This window comes from Balaenoptera physalus (assembly GCF_965194825.1).
Source record: "Balaenoptera physalus genome assembly, chromosome: 4".
Lineage (NCBI taxonomy): Eukaryota > Metazoa > Chordata > Mammalia > Artiodactyla > Balaenopteridae > Balaenoptera > Balaenoptera physalus.
In genome coordinates, this window is record NC_138891.1 from 18,216,262 (window position 1) to 18,232,409 (window position 16,148).

The window sequence follows — 16,148 nt, forward strand, 5'->3', positions numbered from 1 at the left end:
AGAAGGGGGGCTTGTCTCAGGGGTTGATGGGTAGAGGGCCAGAAGCCACTTGGACACAGAGGTCGCTCTGTCCTCCCTCCCCATTCTGTAGAGAGAAGGTTGGCGTAATGGTAGTCTTGATGTGTGTCTTCCCCCCCGCCTCTCATGACTGTGGGCTTAGACTTGCAAAGAGATGCCCAAGGTGGCCTTTTGAGCAGCCCCTCTGGGGCTCATCTCACGAGCTCTGTTCATCTTGGAAATGGCAATAAAGGAAGCTCCACATTGCAACGTGGAGTGAGGCCAGCATGACAGCTGTGCAGTGAGATGTGGCTTGGTGCAGGCTGTCTCTGTTGGTGGGTGATTGGGGGCTGGGGGGGGCAGGTGGGCCATGGAAAGCCATGGTCACCACCAAGCCCTGCCAGTGCTCAGTGAGCAGAGATGGAGAGCAACTGTGTTACTCCAGAGAGGATGCTGTTTGCTGGCCAGCACAGGGGAACTTGCTTATGAAGTGAGAATTCACTCTCCCTGTGAGCAAAGGGCAAGCTTTGTGCTAGTGCCTGTCAACTGTGGAAGGACTAGGGCTTCCTGGTCCTTCCAGGGCTGTAGGCAGCTCTGATGAGGTTAGCCATGCCCGTACCTGCACCCCCTGCATGGGGAAGGCTGTGCACCACCACAGCCTAGGGCAGAGGCCTCTTCTGAGTGGACCCCAAGCGCTGTGTGCCTGGTGTTCCCCGACACGGGCCACAACCGACTGGATCAGGAACATAAGCGCCTAACAGTAAGCCTAACATAATAGCTGGTGCTGATTAAGCCCCTGACATGGAGTTTCTCAATTAACCTCACAGAATATAAGATAGCTACCTCTGTTATTCCTAATTTATAGATGAGAGAACTGAGGCCTGGCAGGGCTAGTACCCTAGCTCACACATTCGTGAGTGTCAGGGCCCGATTTCTGCCCGGACCTGACGGGTTCAGGGCTCCCTACCCACAGTGCTGGGCTGCGTTCCTCAGGAAGGCGTACGGTTGCCTCTGAGCTGGCCCGACAGCACAGTAATGCAGATGCCTGCTTGAGACAGTGAAGGATTGCATTTCATTGGTCAAGATTCGTCATGTGATCTCTGTGGAAGTGGCTGGGAAATGTGTCTTCAGTGAGACTGGGGAAGAGAGGAGAGTTGGTGTGGTGGTGGAGGGGAGATGGCAGAGGGGGGAGCAGGGGGATGGGGGGAGGGGGAGGAAGAGCAACCTCTGCTGTGTTCCCCATAGGTGGGCATTTGGGCCAACACACTGTTTCACTAATACGAACAATACTGCCATGAAAACGCTCAGACATACCTTGGGGGCACATAAGCCTGTATTTGTGGAGGAAATTTACCTAGAAATAGAATTGCTGGGTTACTGGGCACATACACTCAGAAAGCCAATCAATACCACCAAAGTGCTTCCCCAGAAGACTCGACCAAGTGACACACCTACCAGTGGTGTACATCTTGCTTCCCCACTGGCAGGCCCAGCTGGATGTTATCAAGACTTCTGGCTTTTGCCAATTTGACTGACCTCCTAATAATTTTGATGGTATTTCCCTCATTATAAATTAGTGTGTGTTTTTCATATATTTATTGACCAATTTATTTTGTCTTCTGGGAATTGACTGTTTATAACATTTGCCCTTTTTCTATTTTTAAAAATTGATTTCTAGATGCCTATTAATTATATATGACATCTTGCCCCCCAGCCCTGTCCTTATTTTTAACTCTATTTATAAGTGCATTTGTTGGCGTTATCGAGGTTTTTAATTTTTGAGCTCATACCTGGCCATCCTTTTCTTTCTGGTTTTGAGGATTTGTGTCTTGACTTTTTGCCTGGGTTTTGTATATGTCATCCCCACTCTAAGGTATAAAAACACTCTCATATTTTATTTTAAATCTTTATATAGAGTTTATTTTTAGCTCCTTCCTCCATCTAAAATTTATTTTTGTGTAAGATGTGATATTGGTATTCTTATTTCTCTTATTAAAAATAACATCCTGGGACTTCCCTGGTGGTGCAGTGGTTAAGAATCTGTCTGCCAATGCAGGGGACATGGGTTTGAGCCTTAGTTAAGGAAGATCCCACATGCCGCGGAGCAACTAAGCCCGTGCACCACAACTACTGAGCCTGTGCTCTAGAGCCCATGAGCCACAACTACTGACCCCGCATGCCTCAACTACTGAAGCCTGTGGGCCTAGGGCCCATGCTCTGCAACAAGAGAAGCCACTGCAATGAGAAGCCTGCACACCACAACGAAGAGTAGCCCCCGCTCACCACAACTAGAGAAAGCCAGTGCACAGCAATGAAGACCCAACACAGCCAAAAATAAATAAATAAATTTATTTAAAAAATAACATCCTGTGAGCTCCATCTGAATTGTCCAAAATGTTAGTGAGATAACTCTTTTACTACCTACTAAGTGACTGTACAGACTTATCTTTATTCCTTCCCATTGATTGTTTAGTCTTTCCTGGCACCAGTTCTAAGCTGTTCTAAAGATAGTAGCTTTATAGTATGTTTCAGTAACTGGTAAACCAAGTCTGTACATATTATTCATTGTCAAAATGTCTTGCCAATTCTGAAACATTTTTATCTTCAAGATGAGCTTTGAAATCAGCTTGGCACAGCTCATTAATCAATCCTATTACATTGGGATTGGGATAGCATTGACTAGAGGGATTACTTTGGAGATGACTGTCATCTTTATGATATGCATCTCTTCATCCAGGAGCATGTGTTCAAGTCTTCTTTTGTGCCCTTAAGTAAAGTTTTATAGTTGCCTCCATACAAGTGTTACACAGGTCTTGTGAGACTTAATTCTACATATTTTATGGGTTTTGTGGTATTGAGAATAGGTAACTTTTTTCATTGTATTTTCAAAGAGGTTATGATTATTGTTAGCAATGACTTCCTGGTGGTGGGAGTAGTGAGCTTCCCATCACTGGAGGAATCAAACAGAGGCTGGCCAACCAGGTAGGGACTGTAGAGGGCATTCACCACCAGGGACACACTCTGACCTCCAAGGTTCCTTCCCATGCCAAGATGAGTGTGTCTATGAAGTGTCAGAATCAGGACTTGCTTTTGGATGACCCGAACCTTTCTGGGAGGTATACCTACCTTTTTCAATTTCTTTTTTTGTTTCCTTAACCTTGAATTGTTATCTTTGGATTCTGGGCCTTTTCTGTACACCTGGAAAGAGACAGTTCAAGTCTCTTTTAGAACCACATACAACAGTGCTGGGAGACTCTTCTGTGTGTTCCCAGGGAAAATTAAATGAATAATCCATGACTATGTAACCCGTAGTCTCTTTCCAGCTGTTGTCTTGATGCCATTCTGTTATACAGCCTCTAAAAAAGACAGAGAATTATGACAACTGGAAAAATTCTGCCACACAGTGAGGGGCTTTTTGTCATTTGTGAAGAACTGTGGAGATGCAGGAGTCCTTTATGGGCACCACGCTCTCTCTGCGGATGGTGGAGAGAGAGGACTGCTGATCCTGCAGTAGCCTTGAGGCCTCATTCCAGCTAACACCCCCGTATGCCGTAGGGGCTTCTCCAGTCTGGCCCAGATGGTTATCTTCTTTTAAAAACTACCTTGGAAGATCCTTGCCCTTCTCTCTTTAGTACCTAATATCTGAGAGTTCAGAGTAGGCTGTGTGCCAAGAGGAGTTCAGGGGAGTTGAGACGCTTTACCTGCAAGGTTTCCATCAAGTGTGTGACCCTCATCCTTGACAGGCTTTGGCCCAGTGGCTGCCAACCGTACCTCAAGACACATAGCATCAGTTTCCTTGTTCTAGATTTCTTTCCTGATCTCAGTCTCCACACTTGCACCAGCCTGGGAGGAATTACCAAGCTCTGGGTTGAGTCAGGACATGCTAAATCAAATGAATTGTTTGGGGGTGATTCAGGGTTTGAGTTTGCATCAAGTAAGAATGATATTCCAAAACAAGTTGCCCTGTGGGAGACCCTGCCCAAGAACAGTCTATCCTGTTGTACCAAAGACTGAAGTGTGTCCCAAAGTCCTTTGACTTCAAGAAGAATATGACTGGCTTATAGTGTTGCCTCTGGTGGCAGCAAACACCTTAGAGCCTGCCTGGCAGGTTGTGACCTAGTGTATGGATCTTTCAGCAGGATGACCTATATGGATTCTTTCTCTGAGGGACTACCTGAATCCCGCAGAGAAAGAATCCCAGTCTGGGGTGGGAGCCCTGTATAGAAGCCTGGTAGATCTCATAGAGAAGGTCCGCCTGGGGCCTCAAAAGCCCTAGGCAGGAAGATGTCTTCAGAGGGCCTTCAGGTCAAATGTTCTGGACAGTGTCTTTTATTCACTGTACAGGTGTGCACGTGGTCACTCTTTCTCTGCTGGAAGGTGGATGGATGGGCAGGGATTCCTGGGTAACTATACTGAATAGTCTTTAATGCATGTGGAGCATACTAAGATACACTATGGCTTCAACGTGTATTCTGCCGTTTGATTCTCCCATAAGTGGGAAGAAGGCAGGGACCCTGCATGTCCCCGCAGCATGGTGCCTGGCCCTCTCCAGGCCCGGGGATACGTCTCCACCAGTCTTGTCAGTCAGTGGCTTGTGTGATAGCTGTGCAGGTGCCCACCTCCCCTGCAGACTTTGAGCTCCTCAGGGTAAACGCCAGGGAATTTTTCATACCATAATCTTACATACGGGGCTTAGCACACTGTAGGGTCTCAGCAACACAGATGGACTGATCAGTCAAGAATCCATGAAAGATTAGGCTCAGAGAGCATGAGTGACCTGCCTAAAGTCACAAAGCTGGCACTCAGCCTGATTTTCTTTGTGAGTCCAGTACATCTTTCACCACTTCTGAAAGCCCTGAGGCCACATTTCAGGGCCAAGAAGGAGGTCTTGATGGGCAGGTCTTTAAGAGGACATGACCTCTAGCTCTCCTTGACTTGAAGTGTCCCCAAGGAATCTGCAGGCGGTGTCATGTCCAAGCTCCCCTCTCTCTGGCCTCACTTTGGTCCACAAATAGAAGATTCCACTTTCTATCCCTCCCTCGCACAGACAGTGACGCAAGATGGCTGTCAGCCACTCCTGCTGAGATACACTACCTCTCAGGGTACAGGGCCCTCAGCCGTCCTCCAAGGGCTCCTGCAGCCCTGGGGAAACCTAGAGGCTCAGGCTTTGGCTTAGGTTAGGTAGAGGGGCTGTCTCTTTTCCCAGAAAGTGAAACTCACCCCCTTCTCTCCCATACAATTAGCTCCATAGAAGCAGGAGAAACAAGAATTACTTTCTACAAACATTGGTGTTTGGTGAAACGTGTAGCACTGGGTTCTTTGATGTTCCCGAAATCCCTCTCAGCGGGGTCTCTCCTTGTTTTGACTAGTCATTTCTTCTTATTACTAACTTATGATTAGGAGAATTGCCTGAGTACAGGACCAGTGTTTCCAAGACCCTAATGAGCAACAGACTCAGACGTGCTCAGCAAGGCCCTGGAACCACGGTTGCCCTGTTTCTATAGGGAAACTACTGAAATGGTTCAGGAACAAGAGCTTCCTGCCTCCACAAGAGACCTACCCCCTACCCCCCACCACCTGGCTACATTTGCATCACACTTGCACCTTGCACCCTTAGGTGCCTCCACCCTAGGGGGAAGAGTTATTAAGAGTGCACTTTGGAACCATTCAAGCCTGTACTCAAGTCTTGATTCCAGCATTCACCCACCACATGATTTAGGCAAGTTATTTAATGGCTCTGAGCTAGAGTTTCCTTATGTGTAAAATGAAGATAATAGTTCCTATGGATGTTGGGAAAATGAGATTTCATTAAGTTATGTACCAAACTGCCTATGATAGTACTTTGCATAAAGGGTTTGTTGTTAAAATGAAATTCACAATTCCGTATAGAACTCCGCTGAAAAGGAAACCACAGCCATCTCTCTGATCTTTCAGATGATCCTTGTATAAATCTATTCTAGGCAAACTACCAAAATTACTCACCGACTTAGTGGCATGAAGTAAACGAGTTCCACCAAATCAAAGCCTTTTCCTCCCGACATCCATGCAGATGGCACAGGTGTCTATCCCCAGGAAGACTATGTCCCTGGGGTTCATTTTAAGCTGGTTCAAAAGGTGACATAAAGTTGTCTCTGGGAATGTTGAGATCTCAGGGCAATTAGGAAAAGTAAAGCAACATGACTGGTCCAGGTTTCAATGTCCTCTCCTCCTTTCTCCAGGGGGGACAGCCTACATTTTGAGGGGAGTAACCAGTGTACCTGAGCTTGCAAAGGGACAGACATGACTCAGTTTTCCAGTCCTGTGCCTCAGGCCCCCAACACAACTCCCTCTTTGGAAAAGACACCTCAGGACTTCAGACACTACCATCTTCACATTGAGCAAAACAGTGTTCCAATTGTCTGGTGCTCATCCCTCACAAATTATAGATAATCCTTGATCAGTTTTTCCCAAAGATCCCAAGCCCCTCTAAGTTTCCACTATTGAATGGAGGGTGCCTCAGCAGTCTGTTCATTTGATGCCACTGCTTTCCACCAGGTCCCTGATAACTTACTCTTGGTTTCCTGATACGGCCTCAAATAGTCATACACCCCACCCCCTTAATGACAAAACTTTACAACCCCTGTTGTCGAAGACCCTTGTTACTGTGGTGTTATTGGTGCCTGACAGAGAATCTTTGGGAACTGCCCACTGCCATCCAGGGAACCCCAGTGAAAGTGGGAATGCTCAGGCTCGTGCCCCTCTCCAAGGTGCTGAACCTGCACGACACACCACGTCACAACACTTTCCTCTAGCATAGTGGTCGCTCTTGTCCAATCTCTCCCAGGAAGTCTACACCAAGTGAAGGAATGGTGGAAGAGGAATTGGTGCCTCAGGAGGGAAAGCTAAATGGAGAGAGAGAGAGAGAGAGCTGAACTTAGTCTGAAGAGTGTCAAAGCTACATGTGGCAGCCAGAGAATAGAGAGACATTTTTTGTTTTGACATTGTTTTCAATGAACAAGTTACCAAAGAAGGAACCACAGCTGAACATGAAGTTGACCTCATGTTTATTTGGTAACTCTACAGCCTTTCTGACATTTGCAAACTTTCCCTTTTTTGGCTTATGTTACCCTCCAACCCATCTTGCTTTCAGCCCTGTACGCTGTATTGAGGGCAAAGGCGTAACCACAAGCCTGACTTAGTTTCCTGCATATTTTGCTTTTATAAAAAAACTCTTCAGACCTTCATAGCCCCCACTGCCATGTCTGCCTCTTCTCCCTATTTCTCCATAAAATCTCAAAGACCTTTATTCTTCCCTAGGAAGCCTTCCAATCACTCAGACATGGTTCCTTAAAGTAGCTATGTCACAATGAGCAGTGAGTAAAGAGACATCCTGATAGTACTATCACTTTTGATAACCAGTCCTGGACCACTCCTCACATGTCTTCCTGGCCCCTTACAATATACTTTTTTTGCCATCTCTATACCTGATGTTATTTTCTGATCTCCCTTTCTCTCCCTTCTTAATCCTCAGCCCACATTAAAATATGCAAACCACATATTTCCAAACTACAATCTTGACTCTTCTCAGCCACAAGAACCCTACTTCTGCATTCAAGAGTCTTGGGTATCAAATGTCCTTTTTGGCTCATTCACAAACCTTATCTCAACCCTTTCTTCTAAAGGAAGATTGCATAGAGAACACAGTTTACTGTAGGAGTATAAAGGTGGGGTTTCCTTGACAGGAGGAAGGAGAACAAGCAAGACCAGATACTGGTCAAAGCCAGACAGCCTCTTGGGAGGCCAGAAAGCAGATGTATAGATGTACACAGAGGTTTTGAGCCCAGGAGATAAAAAGAGCTGGAACCATTCTGGAGACACAGCCCTATACCCAAGACTAGGGCTCTACCTAGGATGTGCTTGCAAGGGTTAGGTGTCCTAGAGGGTATAGACTAGAGCAGAAAGCCTTCAAGGTGCTTCTCCCCAAGTACAACTCCAATCTTGTACGCAGGATGCCCAGACACCATCTCTAAAAATTTTGTTCTTCATTGATCTTATCATTCCTCAAACATCCGTTTGTAACTCTTTGTGTCTGTATCACTTGCTTTGACCCTTAACTGTACGTGCCCACAATTCCCAGTACTCTGTAGGTAAGGGGTCTTGCCTCATTAATAAACACATGGGCTCCTCTTATCTTCATGGATGTCAGCATAGGTCTGGGCATCAGGATTTCTGCTCAAGGAACAAGTGGCTAAATTAGATTAATCTTAGTTCAACGAGTGGGTCAACCAGATCATCCAATAATGACAATACTAATACTAATAGCAGCTGACATTAACTGAGCTTTTCTGTGTACCAACCACATAGCTAAACTCCTTGGACTTACTATCTCATTAAATCCTCAAAACTACCATTTCTCAGATGAGAAAATTAAGGCTTAGAAGTTCACATCCCTAAGGTTTGCCAACAAGAGAATATTTTTTTAACTTTGTTGCTGTGAACATTTAGGAGGTTTGTTGGTTGGTTTCAGAGACCTCTCAGAGTCTCTGGAAACAAGTATATGTTCAAGTACATGTTCATTTTTCTCAGGAAAAATCTTTGTTGCTTTCATCAGATTCTTCAAGGGGTCATGCACACAAAAGGGATGGCCTCATCTCTGGCCTTACGCAGAGCAGTTCAATTCCAGCCTGCACGAGGAGCCTCCCAGGAGAGCACTGCCTCGCTGTGATTGTCACCCTCACCTGCTCCCCATTGGGAAGGGTATAAGGACACAGACCCTGGCAGCAGCAATGCACAGTTAGCTAGACACTGCCTGCTCTATACCTCGGACCAGCCAGAAATTCACATCTAAATTCTAAAACCAGGATGTTGGCTTTATTAAGATTCCTAATAAAGAAATTGGCTTTTGGGGCTTACCTATCTTCAGCAGATTTTCCCTTTGATTACTCAAGAGTGCTCTTATTTCCAGCTTTATGCCTACAAATAAACTCAACTACTCGCTCCCACCCACCCTGTCTCTTGATTCTTTAAAAAATAATCATCTGGCCCAAAGCACATTAAGAAGCAGGAGATTCTATCTCAATGTGACAACACTTGGGCTAGCCCTATGGCTCTAGAAGGATCATTTCTGCTTAACTCTTTGAAGTCCCAACGCCATCCATGCTCCATGCAGGCTGAACCAACCTCTCAGGCACATCCTGGAAGACCCTGGAGACCCATCCCCACAACCCAGAATCCACCCTGTTCCTTCCACCCAGACAGAGAATCACAGCTCAGCAGTTTTCCCATCCTTTAAAAGGACTGAGTTTTCCTAGCCCTTTCAGCAGGAAGCTTTCATCAGTAGTAACCGTGGCAACAGATCAGAGAGGCTTCAAAAAGCCTGTCTGTATGTAATTAAGAAAAACGAGGACACGGACGAGAGAGCAGGGAGTTTAGACAAGGAGACCCTGGCTCTGAGCCCTGCCAGTGTACTTCCTGAGGGCTTCTGAGGACGGATAAAGCAGATTTTCTTCTCTCTCTGGCCTCCCTCTCCACTCCCCCTTTAAAGTTTTGGCTTGCTGGTCTCAATTGGCCTCCTTCCTGAGGATGTTGCTGGGGACCCCAGTGCTGGCCAAATACTCTCTGCAGGGGGAGGGCCCCAAACCCAGGGGATGCAGCCTAGATGGGTAGGAAATGGCCCTAGCGCTTCCTCTAGGGACATTTATTTGGAGGTCAAATCTGCTCTCTGGTCAGACTCTTTGTTCAGGCACAGAAGAGACTAGGCTGCCTACTTGCAGGAATGCATCCTTGTCATCAGGACAATGGAGCACAAAGTTGGGGACAATCATTTTTTTAGCTGCCCAGACACTGGGCCTGGCTTGCCTGGCCTGGAAGAAGCCTCGTGGGAAAAGGGACAGGAGCAAACATTGTGGGGAGACAATCTGAGCCTGGGGACGGCTTTATTTCCTGACACTTATTCTTATCTGGAACCATCTCCTTTATCTCTGTGTTTCCTTTTTTCCTGTCAGTTTTTTCTCTCCATGTAAGCTCCATGGGAGTAGGAGCTTGTCTGGTTTGCTTTTTCCTATTTCCCAAGTGCCCAGAACAGTGCAAGAGTATTTATTAAAAGAGTGAGTGAGTGAACAAATGAATAATGAATTGGGTTCTAGCCATCGTTTGTGGCCCAGACTTGGGCAACTTCCACAAGTATGCACGGGGAGCCCAGGCAATGACCGTGCAGGTTCTCCGAGCTGTCTGAGTCTGCTCTCCAGGGAAGGCTCTTAATGTCTGCTCCTGCTCCTTGGAAGGAAAGGATTCAGATTTATGCGGCCTTGGACTCAGCAACCACGGCTCCCACAGAGCCCTGTTCATGCCCCACAGATGCATTTGCTCTGGAGTGCAGCCATGAATGAGAGGTGGTTGCTTCATATGAAGCCTGTTTCTAAATAAACTTGAAAAATTCTTCTTGGAAACCCACTGCTTTTCTTCTTGAGTGGGAAGCAAGTGAACAGACATGGAGAAAGTACTGACCAGGGTTGGTCTCCCCCAGCTGCCATGGACACCAATGGATCAGGGACGGGGCAGCTCGTCACCCGCCACCTTTATCTCACCAAAGCCTCTACCATTCAGGGGAACAAGCGGGGTCCTCTCTACTGCTGCTGCTGCATCTTCCCTCAGCCCCACCACAGGGCATCATGTCTCATGCTGGAGAGCGGTGCACACATGTGACCTGAAGCCTTGCACACTGCGTAGAGGTTGAAAACTGGTGGAATGGGGCCTCTCCCAGGCAAAATGCTGAGCATAAGAATCATGGAGACTAACCAGCCACCAGCCCCTGTTCACCAGGAGGCCACAGCATGGTGAGGACACGTAAGAAGAGCCCAGCACAGTGCAATGGTGGATTCTGAGTTAGGCATCGAGAAATGGGCTAATGGAAGCCCAGCGGGGGGATGCATGACTTCTGATGGAATGTGCTGGATCTGGAGGGTGAGCAGGAGTTCCTCAAGTAGATAGAAGGAAAAGAATTCCAGACAGAGGAGAAAACACAGTGCAAAGGCTTGGCGGAAGTAAAGAGAGCTTAGTGTGCACAGGACATCACAGGAATCTTCCTGTTCGTTACAATATGAGGGTTAAGGTCCAAGGGGCCAGAGATGAGATCAAGAGAAGCAAGACCACGTGGGGACCTGAAGGACTCGGAAAGGAGGGTGAACTTTTGAATAATTGGGGTGTGAGTAGAAAACTGTATGATCCCATGTACGTTTGGAACTTACACCCTGGCAGGAGAGAATGGATAGGAGAGATGGAAAGTGATGTTAGAGAATTGTTAGGAGTCTTTGCAATAGGGCAGGAAAATTGACAAGGCTCATCCTTGTGAGGCAGTGGAGATATAGAGGAAGGGAAAGATCCGAGGAAAGGAGATAAGCTGACAGACTGTGTGTTGGGCTCCTACGTTGTGGCGACCACACAGGGAGTTGTCAGGAAGGTAAGGACTGAATTGTGTTCCCTGGATTTTTCAAGTCGGAGCCCCCCAGCCAAAAAAGGCAGGCATGGTGGTGCAGTGTGAGAGCAACCTGGCTGCATTTGGCTGAGTAGGGAGAGAGGGAGGCCTGTAAGTGTGACTCCGCTTTGGGAAAGCTTGGCTGGAGAGTAGATAGAGGACATGTAATATAGAGAAAGAAACGCCAAGTGACCATATTTTGGTTTTAAAATGGCAATGACTTATGCACATTTAAGGGGATAAGGTGGAGTTAGGGGAGAGGGTGTAGTTGAAGTTCAAGGGAGAGAGGAGGTAACTGAAGTGGGGAGGTCTCCAAAGGGTGGCAGGGGTGGGTGGTCACTCTCTCTCTGACGGTACCTGTCTCTGCTCCTCCGCCCAAGGCTTCTTTCTGAGTGATAGCCTCAAGATGTCATAAGGATGCAGCAAGATAACATGGTTAAAGGATTTACCCCATGCCTGGCATAGAGCACGCGCTTGGTGAACGTAATTATTATGATCATGAGAAACAGTGGCCTGTGGCTGAAGCTAGGCTGTCTGCTGTAACAATGAGACAGGCAGGGATGGCATTGACCACTGGGAGCTTGTGGTCTGAGTCTCATCAGTCCAAGCAAACAGTCATGTCTAAGACAGGCACCGGCTGATATGGACGTTTAATGACTAGTGCAGTGTGAGATGAGGCTGGCCACGCCCTGTAGAAGCCCACCTAGCGTGGTCCCGACTGCCCGCCCAGTACTAGCTGTGTGCTGATTCGCAAAGAGATGGATGTTCATCCCTGGGCATAGGGGTGGGGAATTCTTGAACACTATTTGCAAGACTTTAGTAAAAATGCCTCATGAATCCTGCCCTGTCACAAGCATGCATGAAAGTCGTGCTTTAGCTCAGGCCTAATGGGCTTTATATAGTACAGTACTGATTTTCTTTCATGTTTTAATACAATCCGATTTAATATTTGCTTTCTGCTCTAGCTGCTTGCTGTTGACTGATTCAACACAGAATCCTTCCCTGGTGCCCCCCGACCTTCTTGTTATTCCCTCATTCTGTGTGTTGGCATTTGATTCCTGTCTCTGGCATGAATTGCCATACACGTCTTCCTTCAGCTGGCGACAGTCACGTGCGTGAATTCTGAAAGCATTACTATCCAGAGCGGTGGCTCCAGCCGGCCCACCATTCGGAAGGGGAGGTGCTTCCAGGAGGGATCCATTTCCATCAGGCGGATACTGAGGATAAGCAGAGCTCAGCCTGGGAGCCAGAGGCTGTGATCTGCTCTGTTCTTGGGCAGGAGATTCTCCAACTTAATCTCCAAATGCTCAGGACTGCGGCCGGCCATTAATTTGGCAGCATTTTTGCCCTCCTACTAGGGACCAGGCTTTCTAGAGTTTTGCAAAAAGGCATTTCAGACTTTGCCAGAGTGTGACCAGCAGCCATGGGCAGAACTGTCCAGAGGGAAGAGGCTGCCCTCCTTGAGTCCCTGTGAGCCCGACTGATTTGTAGGAGAGGCAGTCTGTTCAAATCTCCTGTTGTCCGTTTATAGATTTGACTGCCAACTCTTGGAGTGTCATATCAGAGTAAGGCCAACTCTTCCCTTAGTAGGAAAAGATAGTTTCACTAACAGGCAGCACAGGGCTATAGTTAAGAACGTGAGCTTTGGAATCAGGCAGATGTGGTGTCCATGCCAATTTTAGTTCTCATAGACCACATGATCTATAGCCAGTCCCCATTCTCAGCATTAGTTTCCCTTTCAATAAAACTGAGTTAATTATTGTACCTTCCCAAAAGCGTTCTTGGGGGGAGGGTGTTAAATGCATGCAAAGTAGCTAGCAGAGTGTCTGGGACAAACCCTTGTGCTCTTCTAGTGTCATGGGGTCAAAAATGGTGGCTGCGTGAATTTCCTGACTTCATGCACCAAAACTTGTGCAATGTGAATATTCATCTCTCCAGGTCTTCTGGCAGCCCATCCTACAGAAAAACACTCCCAATGCCATGCACACACCACATAGATCCCAGATTGTGTGAGATTTTATGCAGGATGCCTAGATATGTTGGGTCTTATGAGGGGTCACTCCTATTCTTCAATCCTTGAGTTCTACACCAATTAAGAAAAGACAAGGAATCCAATAAGTGTCCAATATACATACATGTTATTGATGCTAAAGCTGCCTGGAGGATGCAGCTTGGTCCTGAGAACAGAAGGACTTGTACCCAAGTCCTCCATCCTCCTCTCTCTTGGCACACATGATTCAAAGAGGGAAAACCCCAGTGGGAATGACTAAAAGGGGAGTGGGAGACAGGTTGTCATCTCTGTCTGTCATTTTTTCTCAGAATGGATTGAGGCATGGAGATTTGGCGTTGAGGGAGGAGAGGGGATGTGTGTATGTGATGAGAGTAGGAAAACACCAAAGACAGATGGAGAGATGCTGGGGAAACTTCTATCCAACCTCACTGTCCTTTCGTTGTCTCCCTATAGGTGTGCCATCAGGTCCCCGCAATGTCATATCCATTGTCAATGAGACATCCATCATTCTGGAGTGGCACCCTCCTCGGGAGACAGGTGGGCGGGATGATGTCACCTACAACATCATCTGTAAGAAGTGCCGGGCAGACCGCCGGAGCTGCTCCCGCTGCGATGACAACGTGGAGTTCGTGCCCAGGCAGCTGGGCCTGACTGAGTGCCGTGTCTCCATCAGCAGCCTGTGGGCCCACACCCCCTACACCTTTGACATCCAGGCCGTCAATGGGGTCTCCAGCAAAAGTCCCTTCCCCCCACAGCACGTCTCAGTCAACATCACCACAAACCAAGCTGGTAAGTCTGCAGGTGTCTGTGCTCCTGTCTGTCTGTCTGCGGGGCTGGCTCTTTGCCACTTCTGTGCAGGAACAAAGTTTTGGCCACACATATCCCATTAGTCTGCCCTCAGGCCTCCTCCCAGGAGTGAAGGTATCAGGCGATGGGCATTTGTTACCATGGAGGAAAAGGCTGTAGTGTTTCACCTCTGAGAATGAACTGGATTCTGAGGGGTTTTCTTGTGCCCAGTTCAAAAGCAAAGATGTACATCCAAGCCAGAGTACGACCCAGTGTTCTGCATCCAGCTGGGGCTCAACGAATGTCCTTGGAAGGATGGATGGACAGATGGATGGATGGGTAGGTGGGTGGATGGGCAGAAGCACTGCACGATCTTGAGAACACCAGTGCTGCTTTATTAACCAACCCAATGAAAGAAACTTCCCAGAAATCATGTGATAGTCAGTACTGCCTTCATAGATTATTTTTCAGTTAAACCCATGTAATTCAACAGTACGTTCTCCTTTACAGCTTGGTCAGATGAATGCTACACTGTTATAGAGACTTCAGATAGTTGGCAGTAGATCACTCCTGATGGCTGGTACATCCCTGTGGCATGCATAGCTCAGAACGCGTTTTCTTCTCTTCTCTTTATTTCTGTATCTTTTGCTCCTCTGACATTTTCCTTTTATTACTTTTCACACCTCTTGCAACAATCCATTTCTTTTTATATCCATTTAACCAGTCCATTCATGCACTCACTCATTTATTTATTAATTAACTCAATTATTGAGACAGTTATTCAGCATCTCCTGTGTGCCAAGCTATGGATTAGACACTGTGAGGGATACAATAATACTTGGACACCATTGTTCCTCCCATGAAACTCAATAACTGAAGAATTTCTAGGACATAGACACAAAGTACAGAGCTGCAAGGTGGTATATTCTAAGTATTGTGTGCTGTAAACATGCAGTAAATACCAAAGGAGCTAGAGAGAAATGAGCCATGTCCCCCCTGGAGGGAAGGTACAAGGCTGCAGAGGGGACATGAAGATCACGTCTATAGGCAACGATGGGGGTCGTGGGCAGTGGACCATGATCTTACTTGGAATTATGGATTTTTCTCAATCAACAGATTCTAAAAGGACAGCTTGTTAGTGGAATAGCAGGAGCTGAGCATTTCTCTTTGCTCTCTCTCCCTCCACATAGCCCCCAATTCTTGACCTCTTTCATTCTTCTCCATCCTTTCCTAGTCCTCATCTCCCCATCCTGAGACTCATTCTACCTCTTGTAATACCAGGCATCTTTGATGGCAGATGATTCTTGGGTTTAAGCTGTTAGAACTGAGAAGAAAAAAAGGTGTCGTCAGAGAGCATGGCTATCCAGATGGCTGCGTTGTTGCTGTGAGCGTGTGTGTGTGTTCGTGTGTGCGTGTTTGTATGTATGCATAGGGTCACGTGTTTACATGCATACGTGTGTAGCGAGAAAATAAGAGTGGAAGTGTGGAAGCCTCCAGCTGGTGACCACAGCCCCAGTGCCATGGAGACAAAGGTTGTGACAGCCCATCTTACTCAAAGAGAAGAGAACGGTAATTTCTGCATCACGATGAGCACATAACATGAGCAGCCTTTGTTAGCAGTATTTCCCTTGGAGAGTTTAAGGCAGAAAACTGGCTGAAATATTTTAGTGTCCCAGCTTCTGGGAATAATAATCCTTCCAGTCTGTCATGTTACGCTGGGCTTGGCTGTCTTTTCCCTCTCTCTAAGCATGTGTGAACAAACCTGCCACTTATATTGGTTTGCTTTGATTTCTGCCCCTCCCTTCCCTTACCCTGCTATTCCCGAACCTGCCCATCTGCTTGTCTTGCCATCTGCACCTTCCCAGGCTGCCGTGGAGCTGAGGGACCAGGGCTTCTACAAGG

General features: G+C 47.1%; 1 protein-coding gene across 2 annotated transcripts in view; it reads left to right on the top strand.

Annotated features, from left to right (window-relative positions):
* EPHB1 (EPH receptor B1) overlaps window positions 1-16,148 on the top strand; it is a 430,653-nt gene that overhangs the window by 302,358 nt on the left and 112,147 nt on the right. For both annotated transcript variants that reach the window (XM_082460821.1, XM_082460820.1), the window contains one exon: window positions 13,914-14,249. In XM_082460821.1, the coding sequence (XP_082316947.1) occupies window positions 13,914-14,249 (336 nt within the window). The remainder of the gene's footprint in view (window positions 1-13,913; window positions 14,250-16,148) is intronic.